This window comes from Nansenia antarctica (assembly GCF_963989245.1).
Source record: "Nansenia antarctica genome assembly, chromosome: 2".
NCBI classification, from domain to species: domain Eukaryota; kingdom Metazoa; phylum Chordata; class Actinopteri; order Argentiniformes; family Microstomatidae; genus Nansenia; species Nansenia antarctica.
In genome coordinates this window covers 13844743-13860222 of record NC_137675.1, presented here as the reverse complement: position 1 = coordinate 13860222, position 15480 = coordinate 13844743, and the positions used below count along the sequence as shown (strand labels likewise).

The following is a 15480-nucleotide window of genomic DNA, read 5'->3' as shown; positions in this document are numbered from 1 at the left end:
AACACTATTAAACATATTAAACATATTAAACACTATAATATATTTGTTTTGGCCTACACCTTTTTTGTCATGTTCTGTTTTTATGTTCTATTTCTTTTTTTTCTCATTATTAATATTCCTATGACTGTAATAAACCTATACTACTACTACTAAAGCATGGACCAGGCCAGAGTACTTGTATTTATTTTCACACCGCAAAATGTTTATTCATTTCTTATTTTATTAAATCACCGTTAAAAACTGTGCGGTCTACTGTGTCGGCTCCGAACGACCAGACAGTTCATTCTGTCACTGCGCTCTAAAGAAAAACTCTATCTCCCAGTGTCCTCTTGTGCGTAAACTGAGCGTGCCCTCTCTGTCATGAACATGTGGACCAATAGCAAGCCGCGGAATATGTAGTAACACGTCACTCTTCCGAGGTACAGGAACCGGTTGACGGGAGTCACCCCGCAGAGTCTCCAGTCTCTCATTCTGTTTGCCCATCGGCGTTTATCTCTGAATGTTGATGTGATTTGATTTAAATTAGTCTAGTATTAGTGTTTTCTTCGTCTGGATCGACAGCCGAATTCGTCCTAAAGGTAAGCTATGGCCTTCCGTCCGATCCGCCCTAATCAGCGCTAGTAGCAGGCCATCTCTAGCCTGTTCTCTGCGTTTCCTCCTGGGCCTCTGCAGGAGATCAGCCGTCTCAACTGTCACTTTGCTGCCCTGCCACCATCATTACGATGGTTTCGCTGTACATGTTTCGTGTCATTTAGCTTACTGACATTGTATGTAATGTCGCCGATCGGCTTTGGAGACTACTACTATCTAGCTAAATGGTTCATGTGAAAAAGCTCGAATGTTTTCGGTACTTTACCACTGGCTGTGGTCAAATTCGGCCGGCATCAGACTATATACAGACAAATATCCGCACTGACTCCCTGGCTTATTTACCTAAAAGACATCTAGCTAGCCCGTTCAATTTTTTTTGTGTGTGTGTGTGTGTGTGTGTGTGTGTGTGTGTGTGTGTGTGTGTGTGTAGGCTTGTCCATAGGCTTGTCCATTGCATTGACACCGACGTTGTTATTGATGTCAGAGGCTGTGGGCATATTATGTTCTATATTAGTAGAAGAAAGCAGGTTAGGGGTCCTGTGAATAGCAAGAGAGAGCCTGCCCTGTCTATGTAAGCACTCCGATGTGGAATCAATGAATCAATACGATTTCGAGTAACGGTGCTTGTGTGGGGGGTTGTTTGCTACCTACCATCAAAGCATGTTCTCTTCTCTGACTGAACAAAGATAAGTGTGTGTGTGTGTGTGTCTGTCTGTGTGTGTGTGTGTGTACATGTATTTCCTCCTAACATATGTGTACACATGTTTCCTCCTATCTTGGGTTAGCTGACGTGAAATTGTGTGGAACAGACAGTTCTTGTCTTGATAGTGTGTATAGGACCAAGAGGAGGGGTAGAAGAAGTCATGGTTTCATAACATGGTGATAGAGTAAATTCACTGCATACTTATACGTAATACATTCCACTTTCAAATGGAGATTATCCATTGAACAGTAGTGTATTGCGCCTTATGCACACCTGGCATAGTTTGAACAGAGGGAGTGACCAATATTTGCGCTACACTAGGGTTTAAAAATAACCCAAGACCACATACCTACCTCCACACGTATCAAATCATGCTAAGCAGGTTTTGATGACGGACATTATCGTCATACAGTACTTGATCCATCTACGCCCTCTTTGCCTACGTGTGACGAGGAAACAATAGCTATCTAGGAATAAAGAGAGCAGCAGGCTAACTTCAGGCTCAGAGTCAAAACAGATCTTGAAGAGGAACAGATCGAGTTTAGTCAATCTTCCTTTGGTGTATTTATTTATTTATTCATTAATTTATTTTCCTTTCTTGCTCTCTCTCGCTATTGAAGTTGTCATGGCGACATACCAAGAGTTCATCCAACAGAATGAGGACCGGGACGGGGTGCGTTTCAGCTGGAACCTGTGGCCCTCCAGCAGGCTGGAGGCTACCAGGCTGGTGGTCCCCGTGTCCTGCCTGTTCACCCCCCTGAAGGAGAGGCCAGACCTGCCCCCGGTCCAGTACGAACCTGTCCTCTGCTCCAGGGCCAACTGCAAGGCTGTGCTCAACCCCCTCTGGTGAGTGTTTGAACTTGGGCTGGTGGGTGGTGGGTGGTGGGTGGTGGTGGTGGTGGTGGTGGTTGTTGTCAGTGGAGTTCTGTTATATTCATGTTCTGCCTTGGGGTATTGTCCAAAGACTATGTAAAGAAACTGAGAACATGAGAGAGAGAGACCTGGGATAAGTATTTTTGGATATGTGTAGCCTATACCATCTTTTTTTTTTAAACAAGACACTTTGTAAAACATTAACACACTTAAAATGCTCTGTTGGTTTCCCCCTCTTCACCTCAAAAGGTAAAGTCAAACATTTGAAGAGAAAGGGATGGGGAGAGTTGGAATGTTATGTAAAGAAATTGTGCATCCAGTGACGAATTGTGTATCCAGCCCTCACTAAGAATGTTCCATTAAGTGCTCTATGATAATATCAGTCTGGGGTGTGGTGAGCCACATCTACTGAACAATGCCTCAGGTGTAAACAATAATGTACTCTGCTCCTTCCAATTATTGCAAGCCGTGACACATTGTTCTTCTCCTCTTGTAGTCAAGTCGACTTCCGAGCCAAAATATGGGCCTGCAACTTCTGCTTCCAAAGAAACCCGGTAAGTCGTAGACCCACCGTGTCATAAGTCCTATCATATTTAATAATATCTCACATAACATACTGTACATTATCACACCGATATCTCGGAATGTAGATAGTATGTGGACTATCTACATTCCTTTTTCTGGCGAGGCTAACCCTTCTTGTCACCATTTTTTTCTCAGTTTCCACCGTCCTACGCAGGGATATCTGACGTCAACCAGCCCGCTGAACTCATGCCACAGTTCTCCACCATCGAGTACATAGTGCAGGTAAATACATACGTCGACCTATGAACTTGTACACAGAGACTGTCTGTGTCTGCACAGCCTGTACTGTAACTCAGGGGAGGCTGGCGGAGGGTAAAGAAATAATCAGAGGACAGGTTCATTGTACATATACGCGTGTGTTTGAGACCATTCCTCATTCCGTTCCATGCATTACAGTGAGCCCGTCCTCCGATTTCTCCCTCCATTGTACTGTGCACACCCGTTGCGACAAAGTTTCTGAGACGGAAGGTGTTATGTATACTAGGGATGCTCCGATCTGGATTTTTGGGGCCGATACCGATCACCGATTTTTTTCCTCAAGATCAACCGATACCAATTTTTTAAAAAATACATAACTGTAGGCCTACTGACTGGATAGCCTACATATTTTTTGCTTTTTAGACAAAAGTTTTGATCCATTAGGCACCAAGCAAACGCAGACCCATTTTTATGGCATAGTAAAGGTCTGGCCTATCACCCAGTTAGGGCCTGAAGCCCAAGTCAGTCGATATGGCTGTATAAAAGACATCATAAACGTGGCCTTCATGGTTTACATACTGTTACGTCCTCCTATGTTTTCTGTTCAGTTATGTCTTCCCCAGGAAAAAAAAAATAAAAAATCGGTTTTTGCGATCGGCCATTTTTGCCGATCACCGACCGAGTCATTTGGAGTGAAATCGGCCGATTTAAATCGGTGGCCGATAAATCGGAGCATCCCTAATGTATACTGTATGCACTGTATACGTCATATCATTGACATTAGGGTTCCAACCTAAGGGTTTAATGTATGTTATGGACTTAATGATTTCGTTGGTTCAAAGCTACTTGTTGGCTATCGTTGACAGCACTTTATGCACCAAGCACATTGCCTCATCAAATATGAATGCGTTTTTTTAATGATTAGCACCTAATGATTAGCAGACACAGGATGTGTGTGTATACAATGCACTAGGTCACACGCAGGCCTCATTGTTGTAGGAGTGCATCTGCTTTTTTAAAAACTGCTGATGTTATCATCGCTGTACTGTGTGAGGCGTACACGGCATCAAATTCACAAACAAGCGATATCCAGTGACACAAAACCAAACAGTCCAGCAGCCCCCTGAATGTATCGCTCTACAAGTTCCTAACCTAGAATAACCCCCCCTCCCTCTCTCCTTCCCCCTCCTCCCTCCAGCGTGGCCCCCCCACCCCGCTGGTCTTCCTGTACGTGGTGGACACCTGCCTGGAGGAGGAGGACCTCCAGGCCCTGCGGGAGTCCCTTCAGATGTCCCTGTCCCTGCTGCCCCCCAACGCCCTGGTGGGCCTCATCACCTTCGGACGCATGGTGCAGGTCCACGAGCTCAGCTGCGAGGGCATCTCCAAGAGCTACGTCTTCAGGGGCACCAAGGAGCTCTCGGCCAAACAGATCCAGGTGAGAGACGCGGAGGGTTGCAGGTAGTGCAGGGCTCTACAGTGCGACCATTTCACTCGCAATTGCGACTAAAAATAAATCTGTGCGACTAGAGAAATAAATTCACGAGCACACTGCGAGTACAGTTTTTATTTTTATTTTTATTTATTTTATTTTATTTATTCTACAAATAAATCTGCGCGAACCGGGAAAATAATTCACGAGTGAAAGATTTCAGCTTTCTCACTCTGCATGCGTACTGACAACAACAACATTCATTCATCTCTGTCCCACTTATATCCCGTCATATCACCCGCTAAGCAGCCTGGGTGATTGAGTCAACACACGCCGTGAATTCTGAATACTTTGCTCGCTAACGAGCGGTCACTACACTACAATATATATTTTTTTTAAACTACAAGTCCCACATTCCACAAGCCACAATCCGATTCCGCCAACCACAGTACAGCTCTCTGTGATAACGTGTGGTGTGAACTTTCCCTGAGAAGAACACGGCTGCGCTATCGAAAGTTTTACTCAAAATGAAGAAAATGAAGCCCATACATTTGTATTTTGCGAGTCAAAGAAACAAAGAAAAAGAGGAATCCGGTGAGGGCCCAAGTAATTCGCAAGCTGGTTCAACTAACGAGAGAGATGGGGATGAGACGGCTAGTAGCGACAGTGAGGCTGAGAACAACGTTAGTAGGCCTAACGTTACTAGCGAAGATGACACCCCAGCGTCCATTGCAGCCGGCGGAGGGAAAACATATCGATTTAATCCGAAGTGGCTGGAAATCTTCCCATGGCTAGAGTTTAAAGACAACGTCATGTTCTGCAAATATTGTAGAGGGCAGAAACAAGCTGGCAAGTCGATGCCCATTTCAGCCGCCCAGTGTGAGCAAGGCTTCTCTGCGCAGAACCGCATTAAGAATTCAACAAGAAGCAGCCTTGGAGTCTCCACCACCAAAGACCTGATGAGGATCAGCCTGGAGGGGCCTTCTGTCGAGGACTTCGATCCCACTCCTGCCGTGGACCGCTGGCTGACCTCTAAGCGTGCCAGACGGCCAACATACAAAAGCATATGGACAACTGATATCCTCTGCGTCTAGTAGGGCTGTAGGCATGGGCCAATGTGTGATTTTGGTGCAAAAATTGCAAAATCACTAATAAAAATGTGTTATTATAAAAATGTTCACTGTGCTCCTAAATTTCTTTGTGTGCCCCTAAAATTTTTCATTTAGGAGCACATGTGCTCCTAGTGAAAAAGGTTAGCGTAGAGCCCTGTAGTGGTAGGCCTTGGGCGGGAGGTTGAAGGGCTCCTGTCCTGGATCCTAGACTAAGCCTAGTCCTAGACTAAAACGCGGATTTTCAACGGCGGATCTCCCATTTTCAAGTGCGATTTAGTCGCGGATTAGGGTAATCTGTGTCTGGTGAACCACCCCCGTTGTAGAGATCTGGGTCACACACAGAACAACAGGGCCCCACATAACAGAGTTATATGAATGTTTATGAATGATGTAATTATAATTCCCTGTTGACACCAAAAAGTAGAATAGGTAGACTGGGCATGATATAGGTCACCCAGATTCGGTATCGATCGCGAAAGTAGAAGCGGGGGGGGGACAGACAGTATGGCTTTGACCGTGGAGCTAAAATACGTACATGAGCCGCGATCCAGGTCAAATAGATCCGCTTTCCGCAAACAGGCCTATAATGGAAGGAATAATGCACACGATCTAGGTCACAGGAAGCCGGCTTTAATCAGGACTGTAGAAGGAAGAAAAGGAGGAATGAAGTCGGGAGCTCCGGTTACAGCCGTGGGAGCTGGAGCCTAGGGTAGAAGACACTGCGGCCTCTGTGTGTTTGTGTGTGTGTGAGTCATTTCAATGGGCTGTTTGGCAACATTGTTGGGTTAGGAAAACTTCCCCCTAGGCTGTCCTGTGACATTCATACCATACCTTTTGGGACAGGTCCCTGTGAACTCGCATGTCTCTTATCTGTGTTTTTGCTGCAACCAAAATGTCCCCATAGTGGGATATTAAACTTGACTTGACTTGTGATGTGTTTTCAGGAGATGCTGGGCTTGACGAAACCGGCAGCGTCGGCACAGCAGGGCCGTCCCCAGGCCCCCCAGGAGCCAGGCGTCTCCTCCTGCAAGTAAGGACCTGGTTCCCTCTCTCTCTCTCTCTCTCTCTTTCTCTCTCTCTCTCTCTCTCTCTCTGTTTATCTCTCTGTCTCTCTCTCTCTCTCTCTCTCTCTCTCTCTGTCTCTCTCTCTCTCTCTCCCCCTCTCTCTCTCTCTCTCTCTCTCTCTCTCTCTCTCTTTCTCTCTCTTTCTCTCTCTCTCTCTCTCTCTCTCTCTCTCTCTCTCTCTCTCTCTCTCTCTCTCTCTCTCTCTCTCTCTCTCTCTCTCTCTCTCTCTCTCTCTCTCTCTCTCTCTCTCTCTCTCTCTCTCTCTCTCTCTCTCTCTCTCTGTTTATCTCGGACACCTCACTGTGACAACATCATAGACTTCTGTGTACACCATGAACCGTACTAGCCTTTAGGAGCACTGCTTCTGTTCCAGAGTCGGTAGTAATGGCTTATGTTAGACTAGAGGGGTATAGGGGGGAGGGCAGGCTGATCCTAGACCAGTGTTTAGGAAGCATTTTGCTTCTTGGGAGAATTATTCAATTATGCGGTCGTTCAGTGTCTAGAGTTATCTACAGGATTAATCTAATCTAACATGTTTTCCTTCCTTCCTTCCTCCTTTCTTCCCTCCTTCCACCCTTCCCTTCCTTCCTTCCTCTTTTCTCCCCCCCTCCATGTGTCCAGGTTCCTTCAGCCTGTCCATAAGGTGGACATGAACCTGACTGACCTGCTGGGAGAACTCCAGAGAGACCCCTGGCCCGTCCCGCAGGGCAAACGCCCCCTACGCTCCACTGGCATCGCTCTGTCCATTGCTGTGGGGCTGCTGGAGGTAACACACACACACACACACCAGGGTTTCCGTTAGAAAAATTTGCCGTCGGACATCGTGTCCGGGACGAATTCGATTTACCGGACAAACGTGATATATTCCGGTCATCATATTAAAATATAATAAAAAAAATTTTTTTCAAAATCATATTTCTTTTTTTCAAATCTAATATAGCTGTTTGTCGCGGTGATTACTGTTGTGTAGCGGCCTATATATGCCATTTAATGTCTATTTCTCATCCGATACGATTAGATGCGAGCTATATAATATATAATAATATAACATGATTTGACGCATGCGCGCTATGCCATGCGTCAAATCCAGCGCTGAACGGGCGCCTCACTGGGAACTGAACAGACAGCATCGATCAATGAACGGACTCCACATTACGTTAACTGAAGTTTGTTAAATTGTTTGGGATTAATGTGAGTTTTCTATTTTCTCTTTCCAGTTTTACCCTTTTTTTTAAATCAATAAAACAACGTCATTTCTATAACCAGGTCTCGCTGGTTGGGAAGGCATTTCGTTTAGCTCGGGAGTATGACAATGGGGAGAACATAACTGTTTATTGAGAAACAATTGATAGGCAGTCTGGGATACGTATATAAAGAAATACCACAATGTCTAGATGTATAACATTTTATTGAACAGTAACAGTGCAAGCATGTAGGCTTCTGGCGTGACACGGCTAGCCTAATTTCCGTTCATATGCCTTTTATCAGATAAAATAAAATAGAATAAAACTCTTTGAAAATAAATAGGCTTTAAATTAACTTGCAATGCGTATAGGCTAATTTCCGTTCGATGTTACAGCCTAGGGCTAGGCTATGCCTTTTCTCAGATAGATAGGGGATAGCCCTGTAAGCTCATACGGGTCTGTATGTCGTCCTGAAGACCGGCTGTTAGATCATATCGCTGAAGTTTGTCTCCATCTTAGTGTAAATGTTGTCCGTTTTGTTTGTTATCCTTGTTATTGTGCGATAAAGTTAAAGCGCTCCGCTTCGGGACACCATTTTCAGCTGAGCACCAAACACACACACACTCGTGTAACACTGCCCGAGAGAGAAGGACCCGCCCCCTTTAGTTAGCCTATAGCCTATAGGCTAACTAAAGGGGGCGGGTCCTTCTCTCTCGGGCAGTGTTCTGTGTGTGTGTTTGGTGCTCAGCTGAAAATGGTTAGAGGGAATTATTTTCACCGGACATTTATGTCCGACGAGTTTTCAACTTGTCGGACTTCCACTAATTTTACCGGACAAAGACCGGGAATTACCGGTTAACGGAAACCCTGACACACACACACACACACACACACACACATACACACAAACACAACGTAGAGAAGTGCATACATATGCACCTTCTCATTTAGTCTACAGAAAAACACATTGCACACACACACACACATACAGCTGGCATGTAAACTGAACCTTACCCTCCCCCTACATGACACACACACACACACACACTCTAGCTCCTCAGCTATATGTCTGCTGATAGTACTAGTTGTGCTTTGCCAGTTCAAAGGTCGGAAGCTCCTTTCATCATGGCCTTGGGTGGTCCAGCACCACGGCCTACAGTGCACATATGCCCATGTCGGCATTTGTTCAAATCTGGCCCATGCCCTGCTGACATACCCTCTCCTCCTTACTTCCTGTCTTTCTCTACGGTCTCTGTCCAATAATCATAATAATAAAAAATAATAAAAAAAACAGAAACAAATAACAGTGGATAAATGAAAGTTCCTTTAATTTTGACCCTATCTACTTTAGCCTGTTATGTTATCCTGCGCTCCCCTCCTCTCCCCTCCCCTCTCTGGGTAATCTCCTCTGTTGCATAAGTGCTAGGTCGGCTCTTTTTCTGTCCTCTAAAGCTGATAGCCGGTGATAACGTTTGATTTGGCAACGGTGACCTCTACTACAGTCGAGGTAGTTGTTAAGTAATTGTTTACTTTGACCCCCTGGATACATTTCCATCAAATGTCTTTTCCACTCGTCTAAAGCCAAACAGTATCAACGTGATTAAGTACTGTAGTAGCACATGAGGAAGTAGAACAATTGTGTGGAAGGAAAAGGAAGAATAGCGTTGAATACAAACAATAAGATGGCATAAGAAAGTGATTCTGTGTCAACCCGTTTCAAGTTAACGTCCCGTTGCGTGTACATCAGACAACCCTGTTGGATAACCTCTTGTCAACAGTGTAATAACCATGGCCCTCCTGTTTGTGTGTGTCCCTCAGGGTACGTACCCCAACACAGGGGCTCGTGTGATGCTGTTCACGGGGGGACCCCCCACCCAGGGCCCCGGCATGGTAGTAGGAGACGAGCTGAAGACCCCCATCCGCTCCTGGCATGACATCCAGAAAGACAACGCCCGCCACCTGAAGAAAGCCACCAAGGTGTGTAGGGGGTGGATCCGCCGAGGCAGAAATCAGAGGACGGGCTCAGGGAATGTGGTTGTGGTTGTGTGTGTGTGTGTGTGTGTGTGTGTGTGTGTGTTATTGAATGTGGTTGTGTGTGTTATTGAATGTGGTTGTGTGTGTGTGTGTGTGTGTGTGTGTGTGTTATTGTGTGTGTGTGTGTGTGTGTTTTATTGAACATGGTTCTGGTTGTGTCGTGCAGTACTACGAGGCCTTGTCGAACCGGGCCGCGGTGAACGGCCACAGCATGGACATCTACGCCTGCGCCCTGGACCAGACGGGCCTGCTGGAGATGAAGTGCTGCGCAAACCTCACTGGGTCAGTACCCCTCTACCAGTACCAGAGATATCACATGACCCCTCTGACCCCCCTAACGGCACTGGGTCAGTACCCCTCTACCAGTACCAGAGATATCACATGACCCCTCTGACCCCCCTAACGGCACTGGGTCAGTACCCCTCTACCAGTACCAGAGATATCACATGACCCCTCTGACCCCCCCTCCCCCTCTACCAGTACCAGAGATATCACATGACCCCTCTGACCCCCCTAACGGCACTGGGTCAATACCCCCCCCCCCCCGCCTCTACCAGTACCAGAGATAACACATGACCCCTCTGACCCCCCCCCCGCCTCTACCACTACCAGAGATAACACATGACCCCTCTGACCCCCCCCCCGCCTCTACCACTACCAGAGATATCACATGACCCCTCTGACCCCCCCTCTACCAGTACCAGAGATATCACATGACCCCTCTGACCCCCCCTCTACCAGTACCTGAGATATCACATGACCCCCCTAACTTTAACCCTAACGACACCAGGTCACTACCATAGATATGACATAGTTTATCATAATTCCATATTCCATTGTTAGGTAAAATAAGGGAAAAAGTTTATATCTCAAGTAGTCGCAGTATCATGACGATAGAATGACTATAGTACAAATCCCTCCCTGTAGCTTATGTTGACTTGGATTTATACTATCTACATTATACTCCTACAAACTCCTCCTCAGCTGTTTGAATTGCCCAGCTCATAGACAACCTCTCCTTCCTCCCTCCCTCCCTCTTCAGTGGTCACATCGTCATGGGCGACTCGTTCAACACCTCCCTGTTCAAGCAGTCCTTCCAGAGGGTCTTCAGCAAGGACTACGCCGGAGAGTTCCGGATGGCCTTCGGAAGCACCGTGGAAGTCAAGGTAGATGAGACGACCCTCGGATCAACGACGTAGTCTTATGTTCAACGCTTCGACCGCGAACGTTACTCTTTTTGCTCCCTCCACTTTGACTTGCCGACGACGCTCAAGTGACCTATCGTTTGTGTGGCCTTGTGTTTGTCGTCCGTGTAGACATCCAGAGAGCTCAAGGTGTCGGGAGCCATCGGGCCGTGCGTGACCCTCAACGCCAAGGGACCCTCCGTCTCCGAGAACGTGAGTCGACCGGTCGCACGATAGCATTAGTCGTTTTATTTTTGCCTCCTAAAATCGCACACACACCTCATTTGAATGATAAAATCCACCAGCACAGATATGAAATAGGCTGTTTTTAATTGTATATCTGGGATATGAAGTCTCGTCAGTGTATTCACTCTCTCTGAGTCCTCTAAGTGAACTGGGGTGATCGTGTTTGTGTTGACGCCGTCAGTTGTGTGTTCTACAGGAGATGGGCGTCGGAGGTACCACTCAGTGGAAGATCTGCAGCCTCAGTCCCTCCACAACGCTGGCTATGTTCTTTGAAGTCGTGAATCAGGTAAATAAAATATGCTCCTTTTTGACTATAGAGTTATGAAGTTCGGAGTCAGGTGGGGGGTGCTGTTTAGTTAGTGACTTCGAATTGGACATGAGGCCTCTCCTTCTTTACGTTTGAAAGTCTTCAGTGACCTGACAGGATTTGGCTGATGGAAGCTATACACCTGATCTTGTCCGATTAGTGACTAAACCGTAGTCACATAGCGTCAGAACTAGAAAACCTCGTAAATATCAGACTCGGAAACTTGTATAAAGATGATGGAGGGATATAGAGTTTCCCTCTTGGGAGAGTATCAGAATCAACCAATCACCATAAGCTATGGAGACGGAATAGAAGAATGCCTGGTTCTATGGTAGTCAAACAAGAGTGTTGGTAGCAACGTCAATGTGAAACATTAACCTGACTCCTTTCCTGTGATGTGTGTGTGTGTGTGTGTGTGTGTGTGTGTGTGTGTGTGTGTGTATGTGTGTGTGTGTGTGTGTGTGTGTGTGTGTGTGTGTGGTGTGTGTAGCACAACGCACCCATCCCTCAGGGTGGCCGTGGAGCGGTCCAGTTCGTCACACAGTACCAACACTCCAACACCCAGAAGAGGATCAGAGTCACCACCGTGGCCAGGAAGTGAGTCTATTATCTCTTGTGATTTTGGGCTTTTTTCAGCAAAGATAGAAAACAGTCGGTGTGGTTTCGAAACACCTCACTCTAGTATTCTCGGGGGCCGGTTTCACAGACAAGGCCTTTGAGGGTTTTTGAGCAGTGTCAATATTAGCGTTGCGAATGAGGATGTTGACACTGGCCCTATCTGCTCATTAAAGACTAGATGTGCGTGTGTTTGTGTGTGTGTGTACAGTGCAATCCACGTGCGTCAGCCTTGCCTCTCTCTCATATTAACCCATTCCTTCCCCCCCCGCCCCTCCACCCAGTTGGGCCGACGCCCAGTCCCAGATCCAGCACATCGAGTCGTCCTTCGACCAGGAGGCTTCGGCCGTGATCATGGCCAGGCTGGGCGTGTTCAGGGCCGAGTCGGAAGAGGGGCCGGATGTCCTGCGCTGGCTCGACAGACAGCTCATACGGCTGGTGAGTGACCGCTTAGGGCCGGCGGGCAGGACCCTTTGTCGTCGTGGTTATGCAACAAAGTATTGTTCTTCCTCCTCCTCGGGGAGTAGGAGTTGTTTGGAATTCGTAGTCTGAATAGAATACGTTGACAACATTTTTAAAAAAATTATTATTCTTTTAGAACGTACTGTAGGAGTTGTCTGGAATTTGTAGTATGAATGGAAATATTGAAATAGAATTGACGTTCCAAGTGACTCAGTGTGCTTTAAAGAACCTGTATAACATGTGAAGAGTTACGTCACGACACTTGACTTCGACAGTACACTGATGTTTGTTTTGTCGTCCCCGTGACAGTGTCAGAAGTTCGGTCAGTTCAACAAAGACGATCCTACCTCCTTCAAGTTGTCAGAGTCCCTCTCCCTCTACCCACAAGTAAGACCGCCCTCTAGTGGCACTCCCTAGAACTACTTCGGCCTTTATAAAGATACAACTTAATAGATTCAAGAGTCCTGAACCCTAACTTTTTATACACACGACTCACTCAAATGTCACACGAATAATTGTATGACATTTAGAACCAATAACATCTCCTAAAAGCATGCATCTATTTATCATAAAAGGATGCATCTAATTCCTTCTAACCGGAACCTTCTCCTCCACAGTTCATGTTCCACCTGAGGAGGTCACCGTTCCTCCAGGTGTTCAACGCCAGCCCAGACGAGTCGTCCTACTACAGGCACCATTTTGTCCGTCAGGACCTGACCCAGTCCCTCATCATGATCCAGCCCATCCTCTACTCGTACTCCTTCCACGGACCGCCAGAGGTGAGGAGCCACACACACACCCCTACAAATACACACACAGAAACAAACCTACACACACACACGCACAAATACACATATACTCATACTCCACTCATGGACCATGTTGACTGTGTGAGTTGACCTACTGTGCTCTCTCATGCTCTCTCTCTCTCTTACCTGTTCTACATCGAGATACATTTTAGACAGATTTTATATAATACAGCTAATACGTCTGCGATGTCATGAAATGTGAACTTATGTGTGTGTGTCTCTCTATAGCCGGTTCTTCTGGACAGCAGCAGCATCCTCCAGGACCGTATCCTGCTCATGGACACCTTCTTCCAGCTGGTCATCTACCACGGAGAGGTGAGAGTGGGCCTGCGCCACGGAAACATCTCACCCAATGCTAGTTATAGATATTCTTCCGATTTTCCTTCTTGAAAACAAAATGGCCACTTTTAAGGATAATGGTTATCGTACTCTTTAGTCGGGTATTTTGCTCATACGTGGTTTGTGATGTATCGGTCTATTCGGGAGATTTTTTTCTTCATAACTTCAGCACCGCTCGTTTCAAAACGAGCGCTCTTGAACAACCATTCATACAGACTCTATGCTTTGCCCGTCCCCCGTCCCCTCCCTCCCTCCCTCCCTCCAGACCATCGCTCAGTGGCGTAAGGCGGGCTACCAGGAGCTGCCGGAGTACGAGAACTTCAAGCAGCTGCTGCTGGCGCCCCTGGACGACGCCCAGGAGATCCTGCAGACGCGCTTCCCCAGCCCGCGCTACGTTGACACAGAGCACAACGGCTCGCAGGCCCGCTTCCTCCTGTCCAAGGTCAACCCCTCCCAGACCCACAACAACCTCTACGCCTGGGGACAGGTCAGTGGTGCACTCTACGCCAGGGCTCAGGGGACTCCGCCCATCAGGGGTGTCATACATACTTCTGACCGTATACTTGAAGCGTTTACAGTAGTATTTCTCTTGTTCTTTTACCACACTCATGGCCTTCTACCTCTCCCTTCTCTCTTCTAGGAGACCGGAGCCCCTATCCTCACGGACGATGTCAGTCTACAGGTGTTCATGGACCACTTGAAGAAGCTGGCTGTGTCCAGCGCTGCCTAAAAACTGACACGCCCCCCAGCCTGCATGGGACCAAACGGTAGGATGCAAGAGAAGAGAGAGAAGGAAGAAGAGAACAAGAGAAAGAGAAAGAGAGAGAGACATTCCTGTATTCATATAGGGACCTAGTAACATTTCCATTCCATTGAGCACAGCCTTCAATGATTGATCAACATGAGTGATCGTCTCCCTCACTGAAAGCCATACTTCGTCAATACAAACAATTGAGCCTTTTGGAGATATCTTGACACCGTTTAGCTTTCTCCTATCACCTGTAACAGATAGGCTAATGATTATGGTTGTTATTTTTGTTTGTTGGTCTGTCGTAAGATATGTACGTAGCCGCTGTAGCATTTTGGTCAATGATGCTGCTTAAAAAAGCTTTATATGTTTGAAATGTGTTTGTCTCTAGTTTATCTTTATTTTCCACGAAAATCCCTCAAATGTAATCATGTTCTGATGAATGGAGAAGTCTTATTATTATTATTATTGTTGTTGTAGTACTATTGTTAATAATTGTGAATACAGAAAGACTGGAATTTAAATGACGAACATTTTGAGTGTAACACACACCTCTGTTTTTGTCTAACATAGGCCTAGGTCTTTTAGCTCACTGACGCTTCTCTTCATCAGTTTTGCCGTCTGGCATTTTATACTACTCCAAAACCCCATCCCTGTTTCTACTCCAGTCTGGTCCTCACGTTAACACTGTATAAAAGGGAACGATTATTGATTTAGTCCTGAATGATTCTTATTAATGCTATGCATATAAAGTGTGTCATGACAACTTTACTCATTTGTTTCAGTGTGTGAGATTTGTGGCTGGAATTATACGAACGGATACGAGGTGTTGTGGCATAGCCTGAGCGCTTGAACATTGTCCTTGTTGAGACTAAATAAAACGTTACACTCCGGATGCCATAGATATTACAGTAGATGCCTCGTTCAAGACGATAGACAGTCAGATGCATAGCAGCTACATAGCCTACATCAGTGGCCAATCTCTGTCGGACACTA

At 46.4% G+C, this 15480-nt stretch overlaps 1 protein-coding gene across 1 annotated transcript; it reads left to right on the top strand.

The window, feature by feature from the left end:
• The first annotated feature begins 430 nt into the window (after positions 1–430).
• On the top strand, positions 431–15246 carry sec23b (SEC23 homolog B, coat complex II component). The gene is made up of 19 exons (XM_080523671.1): positions 431–578; positions 1915–2140; positions 2664–2721; positions 2888–2974; positions 4149–4385; positions 6436–6521; positions 7178–7322; positions 9559–9717; positions 9941–10056; positions 10817–10940; positions 11091–11171; positions 11401–11490; positions 12002–12108; positions 12411–12564; positions 12898–12975; positions 13206–13367; positions 13626–13712; positions 14002–14223; positions 14377–15246. Exons 2-19 carry the CDS (start codon positions 1920–1922, stop codon positions 14464–14466), a joined length of 2304 nt encoding a protein of 767 aa, XP_080379797.1. The 5' UTR covers positions 431–578; positions 1915–1919; the 3' UTR covers positions 14467–15246.
• Positions 15247–15480: the final 234 nt, after the last annotated feature.

Coding starts and splice junctions, on each gene's coding strand:
- sec23b (XM_080523671.1), top strand. CDS start 1,920: ATGGCGACATACCAAGAGTTCATCCAACAGAATGAGGACCGGGACGGG. Junction 9,718..9,940: donor ACCTGAAGAAAGCCACCAAG/GTGTGTAGGGGG, acceptor TGTGTCGTGCAG/TACTACGAGGCCTTGTCGAA. Junction 13,368..13,625: donor CCTTCCACGGACCGCCAGAG/GTGAGGAGCCAC, acceptor GTCTCTCTATAG/CCGGTTCTTCTGGACAGCAG.